Genomic DNA, 21973 nt, shown 5'->3' on the forward strand with positions numbered 1-21973 from the left:
GAGTCACATGAAAGATGGCATAATTATTGATACAGACACATTGTATGAGACACGCTGCTAGCGACAACTGGTTACATTGTTGTGTGGATTCGCTTTGATATTATTGCTCATAGACAATGACATAGACCAAACCAGGGAGCCACTGAGGATAAGTGGTTCAAACGCTTGTTTGCAGTCAGGAAGACCCTGGTTTGAATTCCAGTAAGCGTGAGACTCTGGGCAGGTCTCTTTTCATAACTTGTCTCACTTCCGCCAGTACCAGTCAGATGTGCTCAGTTTGTATAGCTGACTCATATTAGTTTCACTGAATGGTTTCAGGATAGACTGGGATTAAATTGTGAAGTCAGATGATAACCTCTACTATAGTTGATATCAGACTCCAACTTTAACTTTCAACTTGAACCAAACTCTATCACGTGACAAGTTAAACTTGAACCACCAAAAATCAATACAATACTTCTATTTCCTGAAACATAAGACGGAAATTGATATCGCAATTTGTATCGAATTGTCGCCTTTATTATGAAAATGGAAGCAACGCAGCTGATGACCACAGTATATTGACAGGCAAACAATAAAACCCAGACAAATGACAATTCAAAAATACCCTTGATTGTATCAGGTGAGTGTGAGCAAATTTCCAAATGGGTGCTACTGATTGGTGTTTTGACACTGGCCAATCAGAAAGCTTCTAACATCAGTCATGTCAGTGTAGTGGTGATTTACCACCACTATTTTGCTGGATGGAATATGAAACTCTCATCTGTATCACCTTCACAATCAACCAACATGATTGAGGCTAAATGGCAAGCCGTATCAGGCGACATTCGGACATGAAAACAACAGTCGGACTGATGACCAATCGCTTTTGGGGCCAGACGAGATGAGAATTCCACTGAGCATGGGCAACATTTCAACTAAAACAGGACTCTCCAGAAAATGATATCGAAATCAAGCATCTGTACAAAGTGCAAGATTTCTTCACAAAATGTTGAAATTAGATTTTGCCTCAACACACTCAATCACAATTCCAAATACGTGCACTTTTTGTAACTGCATCCAGAACCAATGAAAATGATTGGGAGTATTCGGATAACACATACCACAAGGCGTTTTGATACAAGAAACTGAAACCAAAAGACACAGAAGTCCCATAAAAACAACCCAAACACAGTTTCCATTCAGAGTTCAATCCTAAATAATTTCAGATATCCTTGTTCAGACTTTTAACAACGGTTGAGGCACATCCGAATTCGAAGCCTGTTCTAAAATCCAAACACATGAATCAGAAATTCAAATCGCGAGTGAATGGCATCTGCAGCAACTAAACCAATTTCAATGTAACCGCATCCAAAATAATTTTGAAATCCTCATCTCGGAGAATCTTAGAATGTATCCATACTATTGCCTTGCAGCCTTGCTAAGAACTCTAAACAAGACTGCACTGTATCTGAACCAGCCGAGTCGGAACACAGAACGCTTCTATTGATTTATTCCCGGAGCCCGTTTATACATACAGATCACATGGCTAGATGCTCGTTTTCGGTTTGGACGTCCGGTTTAACCTCCGACATGCCGCGGGAAATGGACTGTTTAGATTCATATTAAGAAGACGAAGAATAAATCCGTTACAATATGAAACCAGAAACAAATCGCTGCCACTGTGTGGACTCAGCAGAATCCAGCACCGGCAAGAACTTCTACAGCAACCACTACTATATCACATCCCTGGTTCAATGAAATCAAAATCTTTCCTTTTTGTTGATCATGCATCACAAATTCAATCAGATGCTTGTCAACACGCTCGAAGAAATGTGGAAAACTATTTTAAATAATTAAATAATTCAAAAAGACTTGACGCTGGATATTGATAAAATGCAACAGAACATACATTTTCCTTTTCAGTGTTGTTTTACTCTTGCTATAATGATTATGATAATAATAATCAAGAGATGCCTGAAATGAAATATTTTCCTCTTGAACTGGGTCATTTTACCTGAAAGAAAAAAAACTGTGTGGATCAAGGAGATTTGGTATTCGATGGGTGTATTGACCTTGAATTTCTCCACCGCTAGTTCAAGGATCATTAACTCATTCAAGAGATGCAGAACTAATACCAATAAATCTATCTCAAAACGTAAATAATGTATGTGAAAATAGAATCACGATAAAAATATGCCTCCACAGGACAGGGGGTGAAGCTCCAAACGTGGTCAGTGGAAACATGGTCAACATAAGCTGCGCTTAGACCACGAAATATTGGTGGACCAATTGCACTTACACCACCACATTGCCGCGACAAATTGGTTCGGCAATCCATTGCCGATACAAATTGCCCAGCGAATTTGTCCCACCAAGCTTGATGGTCCAAATTCGCCCGGCTTGTTGAAAGCTCGGCTTTGTCGTGGTGTAAGCGCAAATGGATCGGCAATTAGCTAGTTAGATGGTTCGGCTCCAGGTGGCGTTTTCGAAATGGCGCTTTCTGCTTATTGTTTGCGCGCCATCTGTAGCCGGATTTTATAACTAGCTGCAGCGCTGGTGTAAGCGCTTGGTGGATTTTCGATGGTGCGGCATTGGTTCCCGAACCAAGATTGGTGGTCATTTTCAGGTGGTGTAAGTGCGGCTATATAAAGCCACAGGAAACTTTGATTTAATTTTCATCAGTTAATACCTTAATTGCTTTACGCTGTCTGGCGGCATATACACTATCAGCAAAACATCAAAGGCTGATCATCGAAAGATTTCAATACCTGCTGGTTGTGATGGGGTGATCTCAGATGATCGGGTTAGGTTTTGATTTCATCTGTGGGGTTTCAACAGGGAATGTAATTGGTGACGAGCTGGCAGAGATGGCTAAATATGATTGCCAGTCCAGTTAAATATATAGATGGCAGGAGGTTCATAAAAACCAGGACTCCTGAAGCAATCAGGCTCTTGCATCAAGAAATTAGTTCTGAGAGCACCCCTCCAGCAAATCATATATTGGAGTTCGCTTCTACATAATGGAAACTAATATGTAGGTAAATTGATTAAATGCGAACACATCAACAATCATCAATCACAACCGTTAATGAAATTACATGAAAGGAGGCGTAGCAGCGAGATGCCATATTCAGATACTTTGCCGTAGTTTTCTTTTATCAATCGCATTTCAGGATCAAAGAATGTCATAAGTGGAGAGAATTTTACGGAAGGCAATGAACTTTACGGCTTTTATCAGACATGGTTCTGTACAGCTGGGTGACTGAGGCAACACAAGACCTATTTGTGATACCTTGGGTCAGATTAGGCACAAATATGATTCACCATTGAGTACATTTTCATGAACTGATACTTTAGTGAAAGTCATGTATTTAAGGTGAGAGTCTACAATCAATTCTTGCAGCAGTTGCAAATTTTTACGCAGGTCATGATACCTCCTGGAGAAAACGTTGCCTGGATGAATAGGATGACTTACAGATCAATACTGACGGAGCCCGATTAAAGGCAGTAACTCGGCTTGGTAGCAGAGAACATCAAAGAAGGGAGACAGACATGAAGTTGTTCCAATGTTGACAGTAAATGCTATCAGTTTTTTACAAAGAGATCATATGAAGACAAGTGCCAGGAAGAGCTGAGATATTTCTTTCTGCTCATAATGATGAATGCATCTATTGGACAATGACTACATTGTCAACCCTTGCCACCAAAAAGAAATTTATGCATAATCCCGATCGCATGACGGAAAACGAAGACATATACATACGCATCGGATTAATATCATGCTTTGTGTGTGATTCTTTTTTGTCCTCAAGCTTCTCCATTACAAATTTTACGATCTCTAAAGCTAAGCAGATTTAGAATCTGCCGAGATCTTGAGATAATGTGCCGGGAACAATCAGCTCAGTCACGCTGCCAAGAAGAAAACAAACCTATCAATTTGCGAGAAGGCAACAACTGACACGGTCAGAATGAATCGGTCCCCCCGGTAAGATGGAACCCACATTATGTGGCGATATATCTTAAATGACACAATTATCCAAAACGCACAGGCTGGAGACATTATTTGTCAATTTCAGCGCTGAAAGACGTTGGTGATTATTTCCTTGGATGTCCTTTGTTTGCGATAGAAAGTCTAATTGGGGTATTGCATGTGTAGCTAAGCCAACCTGGCCATCCACAAGATTATTCCGAACTCAAGGTGCTCTCCTGATGTAATAATGGCATTCTTTCTACCTTCAGACATGGTCAGAATGCGTAATTTGCCTTATCATAACCTCAGTAAAGATGCCAGATGGTTACCATAGAAATCGACTATTTTGAAAAATGTCATAGCTATACGTTTGTCTTTAGAACACTGGTCAGTTAGCTCTGTAACCGAGTTTGATGTGTATAAATGTCATTAGAGATATAGATCCACCTGCTCAGTATAAATGGCACAACATGTTGAGAAAAAAACTTTCATTAAGGAATCCCCCCCACCCCCCCCCCCGAAAAAAGACACTTTTCTAGTTCATATCACCAGTCAACAGTCGGAATGAAATGTCCCTTGAGGCCTTAAGCGCTAATGCTGCTGGGATAAATGCTGAATTAATGGTTCTGTTGTACAACAGCGGGAACCTATTTTAGGTAGATTAGCCTCCAAAATATTTTAATTCGAAAGCCAGAGTTTGTATTTCAAGAGGCCCTTCGAAAGTAGTCACGTACCCTTTCGAGATCTTTTTCCGATATCATTCCGATGAAACGGTTACTTTCTGTTTATAATTTATATGTCCTGATGTGATTTAGCAGACTGTACGTCATTGGCATTGCCTCTAGCAGCACTGAATGGTCGATGAAGATGCACGCCACCACACCAACAGTTTGTCGAAGGAATGCTCAGCCAAAGTGGCAGCACCTCACGGATGCCACGCATTCTCAGCCATGCAGCCAGTCAATAATGATATGAACATGTGATTACTTATTGTAGAGCAGACATGGTCATTATGCAAGATCATCGACAAATCACACATGGTATTAGGATTACGAAAAATTAAAATCTCACCATTAAAACTAGGGCATATTCATCCTTCCATGCAGATCTTAAAATTTTTTGACAGCATCATTTTACTATCATTTCAAGCTGTAATGGCCTTGGAGCCATAAATAATAAAATTATGCATACCGGCACAAGTCCCATTATCTAAAATGATTCATTTGACAGATTTCCAATAAAACAGTTTCCCCACCAACAGCACTGGTTCAATCACACCTCTAGTGTTGAAATTTCATAATAGATGGCTGCACTGAAAATGAATGTCCAGTTTTTGAACTGAGATTGTCTTCCGCTGAAAAATCAAGAGCTTTCCTGGGCTAGTAATTCAGTACGGACTCCTAATTAGTGCCCAACCATAGAATCAAACAAAAGTCCCCCCCCAAAAAAATATATTTTAAAAACAGCACCTGGTATGCAGTGCCTCATGCATGAGTCAATATCTGTGACCCGTAAGTGCACAAAAAATTAGATGTTGATTTTCTTTAATAAAATTACCACAATGTGGGTTACCAGGTTTTTGCGCACAGGACTTCAATTGAGAAAACTAAGGCTGAACTTTTAGACAACTTTTTTTAATGGAAGACCAACTCAATTGAGTTGACCTAGAAAACCAGACTCATGGAGAAACAATGATGATGATTATCTAATTCATTAGGAGTCTATATACTATTACGTGATGTTGACAGCTCTCCCAAGCAACAATGGACATTTATACTGGAAAATGGCCACATATCAGTTATTATATGATATGAATGACTATGATGGCCAATTAGTCCATGGAGCTTACGGCAAAACACAGAGAGAATTTCACTCTTTGGAATAACATATGTCCATCCCCAAAAATCAAAGAACAGAAATTGTGAACTACATGAAATAATATGAACTTTAAAATGACCTCCTTGAGAAATGAGCAAAGCATAAAATTTCAACATAGAAAAACTCTCGAATTCACAGCCAACCTGGCTGTATTTCTTGCCAGTACTACTTCAATCCATTATGAAAATATTGTTGTTCTCGAGAGATGAAGTCTAACACAGGTCTAGGCAGGCTGTCAAGAGGCCAATCTGAATATGGTATGTAAAGTGAAACAGAATTGGGCAATATCGAATAAGGTGTAGCGTAGTACTGCAAACTGCATGATAGTTTAGTAATGGCCGGACGTCACATGATTATAAGAGTTTGTTGAGCTAAAGATAATTAACGTAGAAGGATTACTTACATGGCACCGTCCGCATGTAGAGATTATCTCGGATTGTCTGCTGCAAATCATGATCGACGGAGCCCTTCTGAAACCGGGTGTTCAAATACTGTCGTAGGTCTTTTGGAAGTAATCCTATAAAGAAGAAGAGGGAGAATTTTTTGTCAAGTCCAAGTTCCTTATTTATCTGTATGGCACTTTAGAAGGGAAAGAAAGCTAAAAGGTCTTGTGTTCTCGGCACTGTATGAGTTGCAGATGCAGATAAGAACATTTTATTACAGCCAATACTGTTGATCTCAATCTGTATAAGCTCACATGTGCGAATCCAACTAGACACCATCTTCAAGATTCTTGAAACCTTTGTCAATATTCTATCACATTTTGCCTTTGGTTTCTTTACACTAGCTGCCCTAATTTCATTTTGCAAATAATAATGATAATTTTTCTGTGTCCTCGAGCTCTTGATAGATATAAGGTCACTGATAATGTGCATTTAACCCATGCTATATGAGGAAGGAATCATCTCAAAATGACTTTAAGTGCAGTATCATGGACACAGTTAAGACAGTCACATCTGGCTGCCCAGATTATCATCATTTAGTTGCAGGGGAAGGTGGCAGGTGCTTCGGCGGCATATGCATAAAGGGTCTAGGACTCCTCCTTGTGCTGTATAGAACCAAGCCTTTTTTAACACAGTGACATTATGCGTGGTTATTTTCAAAGATATCATCGAATAATGCCCCTGACATCTCTGCCATGTCTGTTGTAGCCTCAAGCAGTTGTCGTTGAGCGATAATGGGAAGAGATTATGACAAGAGTCGAATGTGGAAGAGGATCAGTGGTATTGTTTTGTTAAGATTACCATCGAAGCAATATAAAGGTTGGATGTGATCAATATAAAAATCTCATGTCCTGTTCTGAATAGGCGTTCTCATAATGATAATGATGAAATGGCATCTAAAGAACTATGCTGCATGGTCAAGACAGATTACCCAGTTTTCCCACGATTCATGATGCAGTCTTGATCATGTGGTTTCACCCAAAGTGTACAGGCGTTGATGTAAAAAAATGGCAATGCCAAATCGGTCAAGCTTTGCCAGAACAGGTATCAAATCCAATGGGTGGTTTTTACATTGGTAAACGTGGCCCATAATGACACAATGATGAGTCCACAAGTTGTTATATCATAACGCTATGATAACAACGGCTGTATGATTATCAAAACACCCACCAGCTGTTCCGGAAAGTTGTGCAAACAAAGCATGTTTCTATTAAGCACTCGCATGAATGTAATGAAATACAGCATTACAAATTTAATATACATGTACATGTACATGTAAGTTGACAAGCAATTAAATTCACTAATTTATCTCTTTACTGAGGAGCACTCATCCACTCCGTTTCAATTAGCAATGCAAATAACCTTCTAAGTAATTTGAAACAATTGCCACATTTTAAATCATGAGTGGTTGGCAGATTAGGAACTTATTTCAAATGTAAGCAGCTGACAGATCGAGGAACGGGTCAAGAACAGTTTCTTTCAAACATGTCCAATAATTTGGATTCATAGGGTTAATGATAGAGTGGATCGGGTGATCTAGTGATGAGCTGTATCAAAAGCCACTGTTTTATAGTTTTGGATTTAGACACTGAAATCAATAGTAAAGGTAATCAACTGACTTAAAGTGTTGTGCAATTTCAGTTGTGCGCTGTGATAGCAAAAAAAACAGAGTAAACCAAACCCACACATTTCTTCAGGCAGGAATTGGTGACTGGAGACTAATATGGAACCAATGTTACATGCATCATAGCCACTCTCATGACTGTGCATAATGAATCGCCCATCAAGTACCTAACTTAACTATCATCGATAAGAGCAAAAGTATCACACTGAATTCCCTGAACCACTCCAGAATATTCGATAGTCAGGATTGGTCCATAGAGGTGACATACACGTATATTATTCACAATCACATGCACTCTGTTCTAACTAAACTGCGTCCAAATGTATGAGAATCTCTCACCAGCTGATTCTGAAAGAAACCCTGATGAGAAAGTGCTTTCAGGTCAGCTGGAGGTGTATTCTCACCAACATTTATAGGAAGGACAAAGTTGGCTTGACCTTGAATGACTTACCCTGTACTATTTGTTTAAAACAATTAAAGGGAGCATTTAGGGATGTAGAGAGCATGTAGAAAGCTTGAAATGAAGCACGTTTTGGCAGTGATATACTGCTTAATTTGACCTCCTAAAAGGTGTGCACACTTCAAAAAGATGAAGGACAATACCGTACTAGGGGAGAGGGACCTGTAGGCTGTGTCACATGAGAGCAGAACCCTACATCCCTGCTCAAGTACTCTTCTCTTTCCACTTGAGAATATCACCCGCAGCAGTTGTAATAACCCTCTACATCATCACTGTGGCAAATGAATCATCAGAACACAGCAATGTCATCTCTCTTTTATTTCTAATCAAATTATCTACACACATGTTTCTAAGATTGCTAACTCCTATCTTGACTTGATTGTCGTAATAATACATGTAGTGTCTTATAATTTAAGGTACAGCCAGTGCCATTGCTGCCATTTTACATACAAGCTCGGAGAACATACTCAAGTCAAACTCAAAGGGGCAGAGTCACCATAACCTTCAGGATTCAAGATGGCGGTTCAGGACCACCAGGTGATTGAGCCATATGTCAGTTATTTTGAGCAATGTTTTATTAGCCTCAAGGCAGACAGCCCCCCCCCCCCATACCAACCTGGTCCTCAAGTCAAATCTAATTACAGCAGTGGAGGAAGATGATGAAGAACTATTGATCGAAACCAGGATGACGCAAATTTGGCGTAGAAGAAGACGACGACCATCACAGATTTGATGTTTCCCAATATTTTCATTGCAACTGCATCGACTGCTAAATTGATTTCAAACAATTCATATCGAAAGTGTGCCATCAGAGATTAAGATTTTTTGCTCCTACTGAACATTTCCCCACAAGGCCACAGCAAAGTAACCTAGTACTCAAAACAGACTGCCATTTTGAATCAAAAGATACCGATATCATTGTCATAGACATAGCCTTTGCAGTTGACTCTGACTGGAAGTAGAGTCCACACTCAAAGTCAAACTCCTCCCAGGGTGGTGGGCGAACATTCGAAATTCATGAGATGCACCTACATCATATCATACATGATAATGAAGTCAGTCATAACCGTGAGATCAGTTCAGGATTAGGTATGTGTTTGAAGCAGGAAAGCCTTCACAACTTTGAGGAGCCATCAAGAGAAATCATGATGAAATCACTGTACATGTACCAGTAACAGGATGTGTTAACGGACATAGCTAAATCGCACCAGAGCTATGCCATTTTATACTCAAAGATAATCTGGCTGGCGTCAACTTTGTCCTTTACATGGGAGATTCCAGGATGACTTAGTGATAACATGGATAAGGGAGCCAACCTGAATAACAGGCCATAGAAATCGACATGTGGCATCACAGCGATCCGTTGCTGTCGTTACAGATCATTGCTGGTGATGCAGGGCGCAGGATGCAGGGCACGGATATGGCTGGCAGGAGTGTCGACAAAAAAACCAAATTAATGGTCGCGATAGATCAGAATTATGCTGCAATAAATCGAATAATGGTGGCTATCAACTCCACCAACCAAAACCTTGCATTCCCTTTTACATGTGCATCTTATGTACATATTTAAAAACTGCAGTTTTCATACAACAAAACTCGCTGTTGATGCTTCACAACCTGCCTGCTCTTGAAAAGAAATAGCATTGCGGGACCTCTTTTGACACATGGTTTCTCAAATGAATAGGACATGACAGTACAAAGCTGACGAGATTAGCTGATCTTCTGATCAGTTTTTTTATGGGCCAATCCACAATGACCCACATTTAGCCCAGGGGGCCACTTACATGTAGGAAGAAAAAACAAATGTCAAAAGGTCAAGTTCACCGTGTACAATGGCGAGGGGCAAAAAGTCAGACAATTGCTAATGATAATTTATGATGGGTTTAGGTTGGCTGCTATTGTGTGGTTGTATGAATCGGAGATTCAAAAACTGAATGTATTGGTCAGTTGCCACAACGACATAGAGAAAACGAAGTTACTTTATCATCATCTAGAGGCAACCACATTGTGCTACATACATGTAGAAATTGTGTTGGTTGAGAGAAATATATGTGTATGAAATAATCAAAGGAACCACACTCATGCGAACAGAAGCCACACTAACGTGCTGACTACAGGTTTCCTCTCATTAAGATACTAGTACAAAACAATCAACATGAATATTTCAATAGGACCGAGTGGTAGACTCGCTCGGATCACATGTCTCTCTGTCAGACCTGATGATCAAACAAGATTGTGAGATATTGCTGTGTGTAGCCTGCTTCTTGTTAGGGCCCATGCTTCAGGGAGGCAACAATAGCAACCTGTCCTCAAATCAACGATGAGCAAACGTGCCACCATCATTCATGACCATCGTTGACGGAGGGACAACACAGGGCAATGAACAGGACGTGATGACATAAGCTCACCCAGTTGAGCTAACAACCCTATGGTAACAAAACTGATAGCCTACTAGCAGGTTGACATACTTTAAACCACTCATTAAATTTGCTGATCTGTGCAGTAAACTAACAGATTTATGATTGTAATAAGGTCCAATTATTGACATGTCATAGGAGGTAAATTCTAAAGATTTCTCGTAAAGTGACTACAAAAGAGACCCCATAGTAATCATGAATGCAAGTCCGGGACAGACAACAAGCATTTTAACACTGAACACAAAACGTTTACTGCCATATCATTTTATACGATAATCGGACACATGTGTTTATTTCTCAACATAACAACTTTTACCGCCAATAAGACAATCACAATAGGCATAATCCACCTGACCTTCTAAAAGACCAGGTTAAATCCCTTGGTTCAACCCGACCACTCAGGCCTAGTGTCATGGCCAAGTGTGCACCACAATTGCCATGCCTACAAAAATTTACTACCGGCATGAAATAAGCCTGGCGCCTATAAATGCAGTGAAGTACAGGTGTAAATTTATTTGATAATATTGTCGTATTGAAGTGTATAGGCCGAATAGATTGGTCTGGTCAGACGGACAATCCTGGCAGCACTATATATTGATGGAGTTACCCACTTCCAAATTCTGAATGCAACATAGGTGGAGCAACAGATGTGAAGTTCAAATTCATGGGAAGCGCCCCAACTGTTACTTGGCAACGGTTTGATGTAAAACTATTTTCGGATCTGAGAACAATGGAAATTTCACTATTCTAAAAATAAGACTTTTAAGAGCGTGGTAGACGATTTGGAGAGCACGAGACACCGGTTACATAGAAAGTGAACGAGGGTTGAAAAGCCAGCATCAGGACATAAGGCAGACGCTATTGTTCCTCCTGTATGGGAATTTATCATCGCGTCGTCGGGTACTAATTTGAAGTCACAATTCATCAGAGTTTTGTTGTCAGGATTTTTTAGGGGTGACACAGTTGACACAGCATGGCATTACTACCCTGATAGTAGTCACTTTCCAAAGGCAGAAAGAAAAAAAATTCAACCAGTTTACATGAAACCAACATATGCCATTTTAAAATTAACACTTTGATTGGATGAGATTGCTTGTCATACCATCATTCATTCTCCAGACTATTTCAAGCATTTGATTCCCGCCAAGGTGAATTTTATGTAGTTGGTTTTATGGATTGTGTGTCTGGACTATAGCACTGGCAGCAATTATCTGCCATACTTAAATCTCTGCATGGACAGCTCAGTGTGAACAGTTATTTCAGAACCCAACATTCATATTGATGTTTGACAAACATCAACATTGACATTATGTACAGCCATTGTGTCTGTTGGGGAATAAATGTATCGAGGCATTAGATCTGATACCTGACTGCCCTTACATGTATATACAACTTCTGACCGAGAAATTAAACAATAGTATTGTGTTTCCATCTGGAGTAATTCCATTTAAAAAGAATGTTACAATGTAATTGAAGAACAATGATAAGGTTTTGTTGCTTAATAATATATTGCATTTATATTTCGGCTATGTTGTTTTGATTGCCACTAGATTAGTGACTCAAGTCTGTTGTTTTTGAAGATGGCACAATGTTTATTAAATAAAACAAAGAGGTGAACATGCCAAATTGACTTTTGTGCAATCCTTGTGGCTGGTATTATTTTGTAATCTGTTACATGGCATTGTCTTGTTATACATGTAGCAACAGCGGTCAACAGTAAAAATGCCTGTTTTGTGGAAGAAAAGCTTACAAGTTACATTAACAATTTTACATCGAATCGATATCATATGACATAAAATATTAAAAATATCAGTTTCTTTTTGATACCCACCTTGCTTGACTGTTTTGATCATAACTGGTGAACCGTTCTGACTGACATGACCTAACCACGCCTCCGTATCCCTGAGTGTAAATCCAGCAACTTTCTGCCCATGAATCTCAATCACAACATCATCTGTGTGTAACTTCCCACTATGATAATTCACTTTATCTTGACGCAGTTCACCGATGAAGGAAAACATGCCACTGTCAGAGCCTCCCTTTACTTCAATGTTGAGACTACCATTCTCAATATTTGCGGCCACGATACTTTCTTTGATTCTGTTATTCCAATGTCTTGCATCTTTCTTTTGGGGGCTTTTTGTGGGCAGCGCTTGCTCCTGTGGCGGTTTGGTTCTATTAGAACTAAGCATCGTGCTATTTTGCCAATAACCCCTGTGTAATTCTAACCTTATGAAGCCCTACTGCACGTATCCATGTACACAGTGTGTGCACATATTTATTTACAGGTATAGGTACACCAAAATTTGCCCAGTGCATTTTTGGCAGGTACTGCACTGTAGGACAACCATCTCGGATATCCCCAAATAAGACCACACAGAAAACCAGAAATCGGCTACATCCCGTGATCAAATTATTCCTGGTGATGTCAAGATTATCCCGGACGTGTTTTTGTGAATATTTGATCACGATTAGGACAGTAATTTAACGTAAAACACGGCCAAAATCCCGTGATCATGCACACGGTTGTTTTCGTTAGCTCCCAACAATACGCATGCGCGCACTTCACTATCAACAGTTGGTCGTCCATTCCTGGAGTGTCGTAAAAAGGCCCCGCCCACTACATGACCACTCTCCAAGCGTCGTACATGGTGATGAATACAGGCCATCTCGGCCTAAGGTCTCATTAGGAAGGGTTTTTTTTATTCATGCGCGGCCAAGCCCTAACCGTAGTTCCTAAAATCATTGATTTCTCGGTCCTCACAGTTTGTCAGTGTTGATTCAGCAGTTGTTTTGGCAAAGACATGTTTTTTTGAGTTTCTGAAACCTAGAGCGCTACTCAATAGGCAGTTAACAAGAAACTACGCATTTACTGTTGTTGCCGACGTATGTGTACACTGAACTTGGGACGTGCGTCGGCACCGTGTTGCAATGCCGTCCAGTGCCAGTTGGTGCGTTTTTCGCTGATTTGTGCAAAATTCAACATATCTCAAAAGTTCAATGGTTGACCCTCGTTTTTTTTTTGAATTTTGTGTAGCGTAACCAACTGTCTTTCATGGGAGAATGGTCACTGTAAGAATTATTCAGAAAAAATGTATAATATTTGGAGTTTTTCGTGATTGTCCGGCCCAATTGGCAATATTGCCATTTGGGATGGTGAACAGAGCTAGGAGCAAATGCGACGGTTATGATTTATTTAAAGAAATAAAATGCCCTATTTAACATCCTGCAGAATCAGGGGAATCGGGCGTTTCCAGTGATATACGACACAAATAGGTTGTCCTCATGCATTCACTTTGGAATGGAAACGCATTTTAAAATAGATCTTACGTACTGTTTAATGGGGCACGTCATCATCGCGTACATTTGGGAAAAAATCCCTAACGAGACCTTAAGACGTAATGACGACATTTTCATGAGCTCAGAAACTCAGTATTAATTTCAACTTAACCACGTAGCTATGAATACTTTTAATAATTTCCAAACAGAAATCTATATGAAATATGCAATATTGGTGAACAGAGCGCCGTTTAAAACAACAGTGCGTCATCGCTTTTAACTGTCCTAAATATCTGGTGAAAAGACAACTTGGATCATGTCACATCTAGTCGGGACAATTACAGATTACATGGCACTTCAATCTTGTAGAGACATGTTACACCCTGTAATGGAACACGACTGTGCGACAGACTCTGTCGTGGGATGGCACATCCAGGGAAGACCTCTCAGACCCTGAAGAAATAATTGTGTACCCGTGGAAGGGACCGAAGGATTCCTTAGACGCGACGTCAAAGTCGGAGAAAGACGCCACTTGATCTTCGCCTCAGATGACAACTCGGCCTACTCAAGAACGCGAAGACTTGGTACGCCGACGCGACATTCAAAGTTGTCAAGTCACCATTTACCATGGGAACACTGAATTCACCATGGTGAATCCCTGATCATTAAAATGCCACCTGCTTTTTGTCTTGTCTCGACTGGATGTGACATGATCCAGGTTGTCTTTTCTCCAGGATTCTAGTTTTGTGTAGCTGTCCATCTGACTGAGGAGAGCAGGAGATCAAAGTCATCCTTAATTACATAAAGAGACTACTCTGGACCAGACATTTAGGACAGTAATACCAGGTTCTGGTCAGTTTAAACGAAAGTCCTTCCTCCTAGCTCCCCTGTTGTGTACATACCAGGTCTCTGGTCCATTCCCTCCCTGTAGCTCCCCTGCCGTTGACCATCGGTACTACAAGAAACGAACACACGACGTACCCATGGGAGCAATGCGGGCCGAATTTGGGTGGTATATAAACAAGTTGACTGCATATTTATAGTTAGATAAGTCGCATCATACATGCTTAGACATGATGAATGACGGATCTGCGGTAGCTGGTTTGGGGTTCCAGCTGTAAATCGTCCCCCGCCCTAAAAACGGGCGATATTTTTGATTTTATTCAAAGTATAGTTCCAATTTCTTAGCTCAGGATGACTCTGAGGCACATGACAGTGACGACAACTTTGACGAATGTTTTATCATAATAGTTAACTACTGGCATCAGTATTAGTTTGCAGTCATTTCATCCATTATCATGCCATCCTGAGGAAATCAGGGGTTAATGGTCGCCGTGAACATTACCGCTCGCAGCTCGTCAGTGGCATGTCGTACATAGCTACTAAGAGTAACCACTTTTTGATATATGAAGAAGTTAGGCATGTGCCACAGCAACATGTATGGGATCAATGCCGAGGGATATGAAAGGTATTACACAAACCCTTGGGCTGCGCCTAGCCCAAAAGGTGATACAGTGAATCAGGGGGTACAGATTGGAGAAATCATTTTGTCCGTGTGCTGCGCCTGGAAAAAAAGCACGCTGAAAAACCCCACACGGATAAGATTTCACCATGGTGAACATGGTTAACTCTCATTTACCATGGTGAACACTGAATTCACCATGGTGAACACTGAATTCACCATGGTGAAGAAGTTAGGCATGTGCCACAGCAACATGTATGGGATCAATGCCGAGGGATATGAAAGGTATTACACAAACCCTTGGGCTGCGCCTAGCCCAAAAGGTGATACAGTGAATCAGGGGGTACAGCTTGGAGAAATCATTTTGTCCGTGTGCTGCGCCTGGAAAAAAAGCACGCTGAAAAACCCCACACGGATAAGATTTCACCATGGTGAACATGGTTAACTCTCATTTACCATGGTGAACACTGAATTCACCATGGTGTATCCCTGATCATTAAAATGCCACCTGATTTTTTGTCTTGTCCCGACTGGATGTGACATCATCCAGGTTGTCTTTCTCCAGGATTCTAGTTTTGTGTAGCTGTCCATCTGACTGAGGAGAGCAGGAGATCAAAGTCACCCTCAATTACATAAAGAGACTACTCTGGACCAGACATTTAGGACAGTTATACCTAGGTTCTGGTCCTTCCTCCCTAGCTCCCCTGTTGTGTATCTGAGGGTGGATGCAGGATTTGAATACCCCCCCCCCCCCCCTCCCAGCTGAGCTAATTACAGCTAGCGGAGGATAAAAATATGACATGCAAATAAGAAAGAAAGGTTTGAAATGCGAAATGAATTCATCGTCTGCGGCTATAGTTGGAACTGAGGTGGCAGGTCTTCAGTCTTCGCTCCAGTGACTGGGAGTATGAATTACACGACCAGGTTTTGATTTACAGATGGCAGATAAGAACTTATATTGAAAGGAAAGTCGTGTAACATTTACAAGTATGACTAGTATTTATGTCACTTGTATCTTAATGTCTCCTATTAATTGCCGATATGTCGGCAGTTTAAGATGACATCAGCACTAAGCATGCTAAGTTTTTATGCCTGCCCACTCCAGGTACGTCTAGTGCTCCTCATGCCTAGTCTATATTTTGGTCGTGAACTGCATTTAACAGGAGAGGTCGTTCCCCGGCGAACTCGGCCCGGCCCTTCTGAAATCAGCAGAAAAACCTTCAATTTTCTCCTGTATCGCCCAATGAATTATCTTCAAATTTAAAGGAAAGGTAGACTATGGTATACCAACTAAACGAGTGCAACTGATATTCACATATAAGAAGAAATTAAACCAAAAAAAAAATGTATAACCCAGGCAGAGTTGGTTTTTTACCCAGGTCGAGTTGGTCCGGGGCGAGGCCGAGCTGGTGGGCCGAGTTGGCGTTAGGCCGAGATGGCCCTGCACCATGGTGATCTTGTTGCCAAGTCTCACTCGACCTACTGTCTCTGCCACAGTTGTGACAACTTCAGCGGGTGCATGTAAATTGGACATTTTGCCCGGCGCCCGGGAGACTGATGACATGACATGACATATATCAAATATCAAATAGTTTATTGTTCCGTATAAAATAAATTTACATTGGATAGAGTTACAATAAACTTGGTGTAGTTAGATTGGAGAAAAAGAAGAGAGTGGTGTTATATAAGATCTGTCTTGGGAAATGTACCCATATTACATGAGTGCATGTGTGGAAGGAATACGTGTACATATATAGTAAAAAGCAAACAACCATAAAACAGATTATCTAAATGACATATTAAAATTGAGGTTGTGAGAGAATCGACCTTTCTTTTGAAACCATCATCACAAAATGAACTTAAATTTTATAATTGTTTTACCCTCGGAGTTTACAAATACAAGATAGAAGTATAAATCAGTTATAGATGATAAAAGGTTAACTCTGAGGTCAGCATATAGAGGACAGTCAAATAAAAAGTGGGATTCGTCTTCAGCAGCTGATGAACCGGATTTAAGGCAGGAGGAACACAAAGGTTCAGACCAAGGGGGGCTTCGAAATAAGATGTCTTCCCCTTTCTATTTGTAAAGAATGGTTGCTGATTCGAAGTCTAGTAAGAGATGTTAGGTCAGACCACTCCAAGACTGCAGGCCCAGATGACTGCTGTTGTGAATGTCATTGTCTTCCAGAAAATTGTAAGATGCCAGCTTAGACCAAGCCAGATTATAATGCATTTACTGGAATACCCTTTGGAAAAGTGTGTCTCAATTTCACCATGGTAAATCCACATTTCACCATGGTAAACTGACAGCACTTCACCATGGTAAATTGGGACACTGAAATATTTTACCTTGGGGAGCATGGTAAATTCTACATTCACCATGGTGAGCATGGTAAATCTGAGATCTTTTTCGTAAGAGTATGCATCAAGCCACCCCCCTCCCTCCCACTATATATCCCCCATCTCAATCTTTCCGGGGTAAACAATGTGTATGCAAGCAGTAATTGAAAAAAGCAGACAGTTGCTACAAAAATATTTATTACAAGATAAAGCACACACATGTCCGATGAAAATTCTTTTTTTAATCAAGCCAACAAAATTCCTGTTTGTTAGGTTTTTCGGCTAAGGTGGAGATTCATAGAAACAAGTGTTTTCAAGACAATGAAACTAATAAAATGGCACATATGATATAAACATTTTTTAATCCAACCAACAAAAGATTATTCTTAATGTTTGGTGCTACATTGACCTTGCCTGTGAAATCTCTACCTTGACCTTCTCTGTGAATAAACTGATTGTAAGAGAAATTTGGGATACTTTTTTTCAAAATCTTTATTTACCACTCAAAGAACCATTCCTGTTTGTTAGGTTTTTCGGCTAAGGTGGAGATTCATAGAAACAAGTGTTTTCAAGACAATGAAACTAATAAAATGGCACATATGATATTTCACAAACACAAACCACAACATGCATGGATGAATGGCTTACTCAGTGAATAGCTCTATCACTTTGAAGCACCTTTCTTTTCTTTCGTAACCCACTTGAAAAAATCACACTTCGCTTCTGGATTTTTAGCATGCCCATCTGGCCGATTACACACCCAGAACTGGCGTCCTTTATTCATACTGTCTTTCTTGACAGTTCTCAACAAGCATGGCTCCTTATGGCCTGAACACAAAGGAGCAGGGGGTGGTCCTTTGAAAATGTCCTTCCATAAGCTAGCACTGCCACTAGATTTACTTGACCCATTTCCAGATTTAACAACCAGATTGACAGACACTTTGGCTTGTTCAGCATGCGGGTTTGACGAAGCACTTTCAGATACAGAGGAGCTACAAATACTAGGTTTCATCTGAGAACCAGACAAGATTTGAGATTTTCGTACTGAGTCAGCAGACGACGTTGCTTCATTCACTGTTTTACTTTTTTGAGAGAACATAGAAAAAATACTTGTCTGTTTCCCAGATGATGAGGTATTGACCTTTGCTTTCTTTGAAGGCTGCACTTGAGTCAGTGATCCAGGTCTCTTTTTACCAAAAATGTCCAATGCAGTTCCAACAGTGGGAGCAGACTCACTTCTGGCACTATCCTTTCGAGGCGATGTAGTTTTTATTGGAGATTTCACAAGTGGTTTGGAACCCATCGAAAAAAAGTCCACTAACTTTTTCTGCTTTGCCGCAAACTGATGTAAATATTTGGTACAGATCGATGGTGGTTTCATTGCAGTTTCTAGTATGAGATCCAATTCTGCCCGGACTGGACAATGATCAGAACCCATCACCTCCGTCATAAGGTAACACTCTGTGAAGCTCTCCAAAACTAACGATTTATCACCCATTATTAAATCTATTCTAGTCCCATAGTTAAGTTTTCTTGCGCCTGTCATATTGCACCAACAGGTATATGCTTCTTCTTGGTTTGGATGAAAATATCTGAACGAATCCACAAATAAGCCTGGAGTAGTCCGAGCAAATTGACGCACATATTCTGCATGGTTTTCTCGAACTGCCTTTGTGATTGGTTTCCCTGATCTTGTACGTGGCAGCCTTTTTTTAACGTTTGATTTTGTACTGTCCTGACTGCTGCCACTGCTACTCACTGACTCCTGTGATTGGGTAACATTTGAGTTCTGTGACTGATGAACAGTATTTTCCTCTGCATTCTCCTTATGGATTCTGCACAGAAACTGATCAAGCCACTTACGAGCAGGTTTTGCCATGAATTCCTGAAGGAGAAAAAAAGGAAATTCAACTATTGAGACATAAGATTTATATCATAAACTATTTCTGAAACTTGAGAACTGCATTGTGACATCATTACGCCTACAACCGCAGGCTTAGAGAAATGAAGTTTTTGTTCAGTCAGTGGGAATTGATTGCCTTGGAGGTAGAATATTGGATTTCAAGCCCAGGTAGGAATTTCATCTTGCACGTTACATTTCAATGATAATAGTGTGCATCAAACATTTGACCCTGGGATAAAGAGTTCTATGCTCTAATGGAGTGGAACACACTGTGAATTTCAACACAGACAATGCATGATTTCTATGAGCAGAGCACATGCAGACTGAACGAAAAACTTACATCCTCTTCATCTGGATCGCCAACATCAATTGGTCGATGTGAGGTATTGATATCACCCAGAACTAGCACATGACTGAAAATACATATATAAAGTGAGTTGAGACACATGTTAAACAGGCTTTCTTTAAAAAAAATTATTTTCTATAAACAAAATTGAAAAAAAGAGGATGGGAAAATGGTCCCTGGCATCTTTCATTGCTTTGGAGAACACCGAGTGACTGTTACATTGATACTTACTGTCCTTCATTCACAAGAGCTTCAGCCCTGATCTGAACAAGTCTGTAGAACTCAAGTTTGAACTTTTGACGTTCTTCATTCTCTGGGGGGGCACGAGGACAATAAAGATTGATAAGCACCAGAAACTTGTCAGAACCTCTGGAAAAAAATGGATAGAAATCAGTTAAACAAATAAGTCATTTACCACACAGGTAGGATTAGCAGGAGAATGGTCATTTTTCCTCAATTTCATCCTGTTCCCTTGACAATAATCACTCTGTTCTCTAATTGAAGTTTTTAAATGTGATGCATTCCTCAGTGACTCTGACCAAATCATTGAGCTATTTTAGTATTCAATTCCAGTATATGCCATTTTAGGGGTAGTGTGTATCTGAAACAGATAGGAGTAAAATAGAGATTGTATTCATTGCACACCTCCCGTTTCTGATTGGCACGACAGGATTAAATTCAAACAGTTACAATGAGCCAATCAAGGAGTTGTGCCAACCACCAATTTTGATTTTCTCTGGGGGTAAAAGGTATTTTTGTATAGGAAATTACAATCTAGTGCTCTCTAACGATACAAACCTTATCTTGTGACGAGTGAGGATGCATCTTCCTTCATTGTCCAATGCCTGTAATTCCTCCTCGCTGAAGACAGTCTGGTCTCCATAGCAACCGATACCATCATCAATGTCTGCATTCAATAATCCTGTTAAGCCTTCTTCCGCACTCTCTGGAGTTGCACTATCTTTACAATAGATGGCAACACCTGAATAGCCTGATTTCCCCCGTGCGTAACTGTAGTACGAACTGTAGCCATCGACCAGTGCAGTATGTTCATCTAGTAAATCACCTGAAATGACATGTGATCATTAACACCAACTGGTACTATGAGAAATACAACAAAAGTTGTTCTTGCCATGCTGATCCACCGTCGTGAGGAGACTTCAGGACTGATATTCACCGCCGCTAAGTCGGCATGTTTCTTGTTTGAGATGGTCATGGCAGGTATTCCAGTCGTGACTGTTTGAGGAACTCTTGAGAGAAGGACAAACCAGCGTGACCAACAACACGTTCTTTGTTCGGTGTGTAACATTCACGTCCATGACGCCGATTTGAAAGGACACCTTTGGCTTTGTCGGGCTCGAATGGAGAGGACGTCAGGCTTTTTGCCGCTTTGGCCACTGCGGACAAATCTATGTACCCAACAAAATAACACGGTCTTCCCTTACGCGAGCTAAACAAGCCATGGTCGTGCAGCTCTGGTTTGGGCTTGTCATTTGACATCAAGGATCAATGATCCGATAATGGGTTAACTTCTAAAATGTGCTAAAACTGTACACTGAATTTCTATTTTCGGACAACACGAAAAGTATGAAATGAAACATACGCGTTATCTTGGTCTCTTGAAGACAAATTATATCAGAATCGAATGAGTCTAATAACTGCTTCACTGATTCCTTTGCGGCACGGATGCCATTAATATTCCAGGTCAAGATCTTCATTGCTTTTTGGGGAGAAGTGAATAAAAGGCAGATAAAAGTTCCCCTTTGCTAAACTGTTTCGGTGGCTGCAATTTGACGATTATTTACAGACATTGCAGAATTAGCCAATCAGAAGTTCGGTTATAAAACGTTTCTATCGCCTCGTAACCGG

At 40.4% G+C, this 21973-nt stretch overlaps 2 protein-coding genes across 12 annotated transcripts in view; both read right to left on the reverse strand.

Moving 5' to 3' along the window:
* Positions 1-13309, reverse strand: part of LOC135491733 (membrane-associated guanylate kinase, WW and PDZ domain-containing protein 2-like) — a 44215-nt gene extending 30906 nt beyond the window's left edge. For all 11 annotated transcript variants that reach the window (XM_064777815.1, XM_064777814.1, XM_064777808.1 and 8 more), the window contains exons 1-2: positions 12606-13309; positions 6234-6347 (exon numbers count right to left, since the gene is read on the reverse strand). In XM_064777815.1, the coding sequence (XP_064633885.1) occupies positions 6234-6347; positions 12606-12966 (475 nt within the window). In that variant the 5' untranslated portion in view covers positions 12967-13309. The remainder of the gene's footprint in view (positions 1-6233; positions 6348-12605) is intronic.
* Positions 13310-17997: 4688 nt separating this feature from the next.
* On the reverse strand, positions 17998-21950 carry LOC135490731 (DNA-(apurinic or apyrimidinic site) endonuclease 2-like). The gene is made up of 5 exons (XM_064776141.1): positions 21708-21950; positions 20903-21170; positions 20336-20473; positions 20099-20171; positions 17998-19740 (listed from the first exon to the last, which is right to left on the reverse strand). The coding sequence occupies exons 1-5, from the start codon at positions 21820-21822 to the stop codon at positions 18520-18522; spliced, it is 1815 nt and encodes a 604-aa protein (XP_064632211.1). The 5' UTR covers positions 21823-21950; the 3' UTR covers positions 17998-18519.
* Between the last annotated feature and the right edge of the window lie 23 nt (positions 21951-21973).

This window comes from Lineus longissimus, chromosome 7 (genome assembly GCF_910592395.1).
Source record: "Lineus longissimus chromosome 7, tnLinLong1.2, whole genome shotgun sequence".
In the NCBI taxonomy this organism is placed as follows: Eukaryota; Metazoa; Nemertea; class Pilidiophora; order Heteronemertea; family Lineidae; genus Lineus; species Lineus longissimus.

Coding starts and splice junctions, on each gene's coding strand:
- LOC135490731 (XM_064776141.1), bottom strand. CDS start 21,822: ATGAAGATCTTGACCTGGAATATTAATGGCATCCGTGCCGCAAAGGAA. Junction 21,171..21,707: donor TCAAGAGACCAAGATAACGC/GTATGTTTCATT, acceptor ATGTCATTTCAG/GTGATTTACTAGATGAACAT. Junction 20,172..20,335: donor GCTCTTGTGAATGAAGGACA/GTAAGTATCAAT, acceptor ATGTATTTTCAG/TCATGTGCTAGTTCTGGGTG.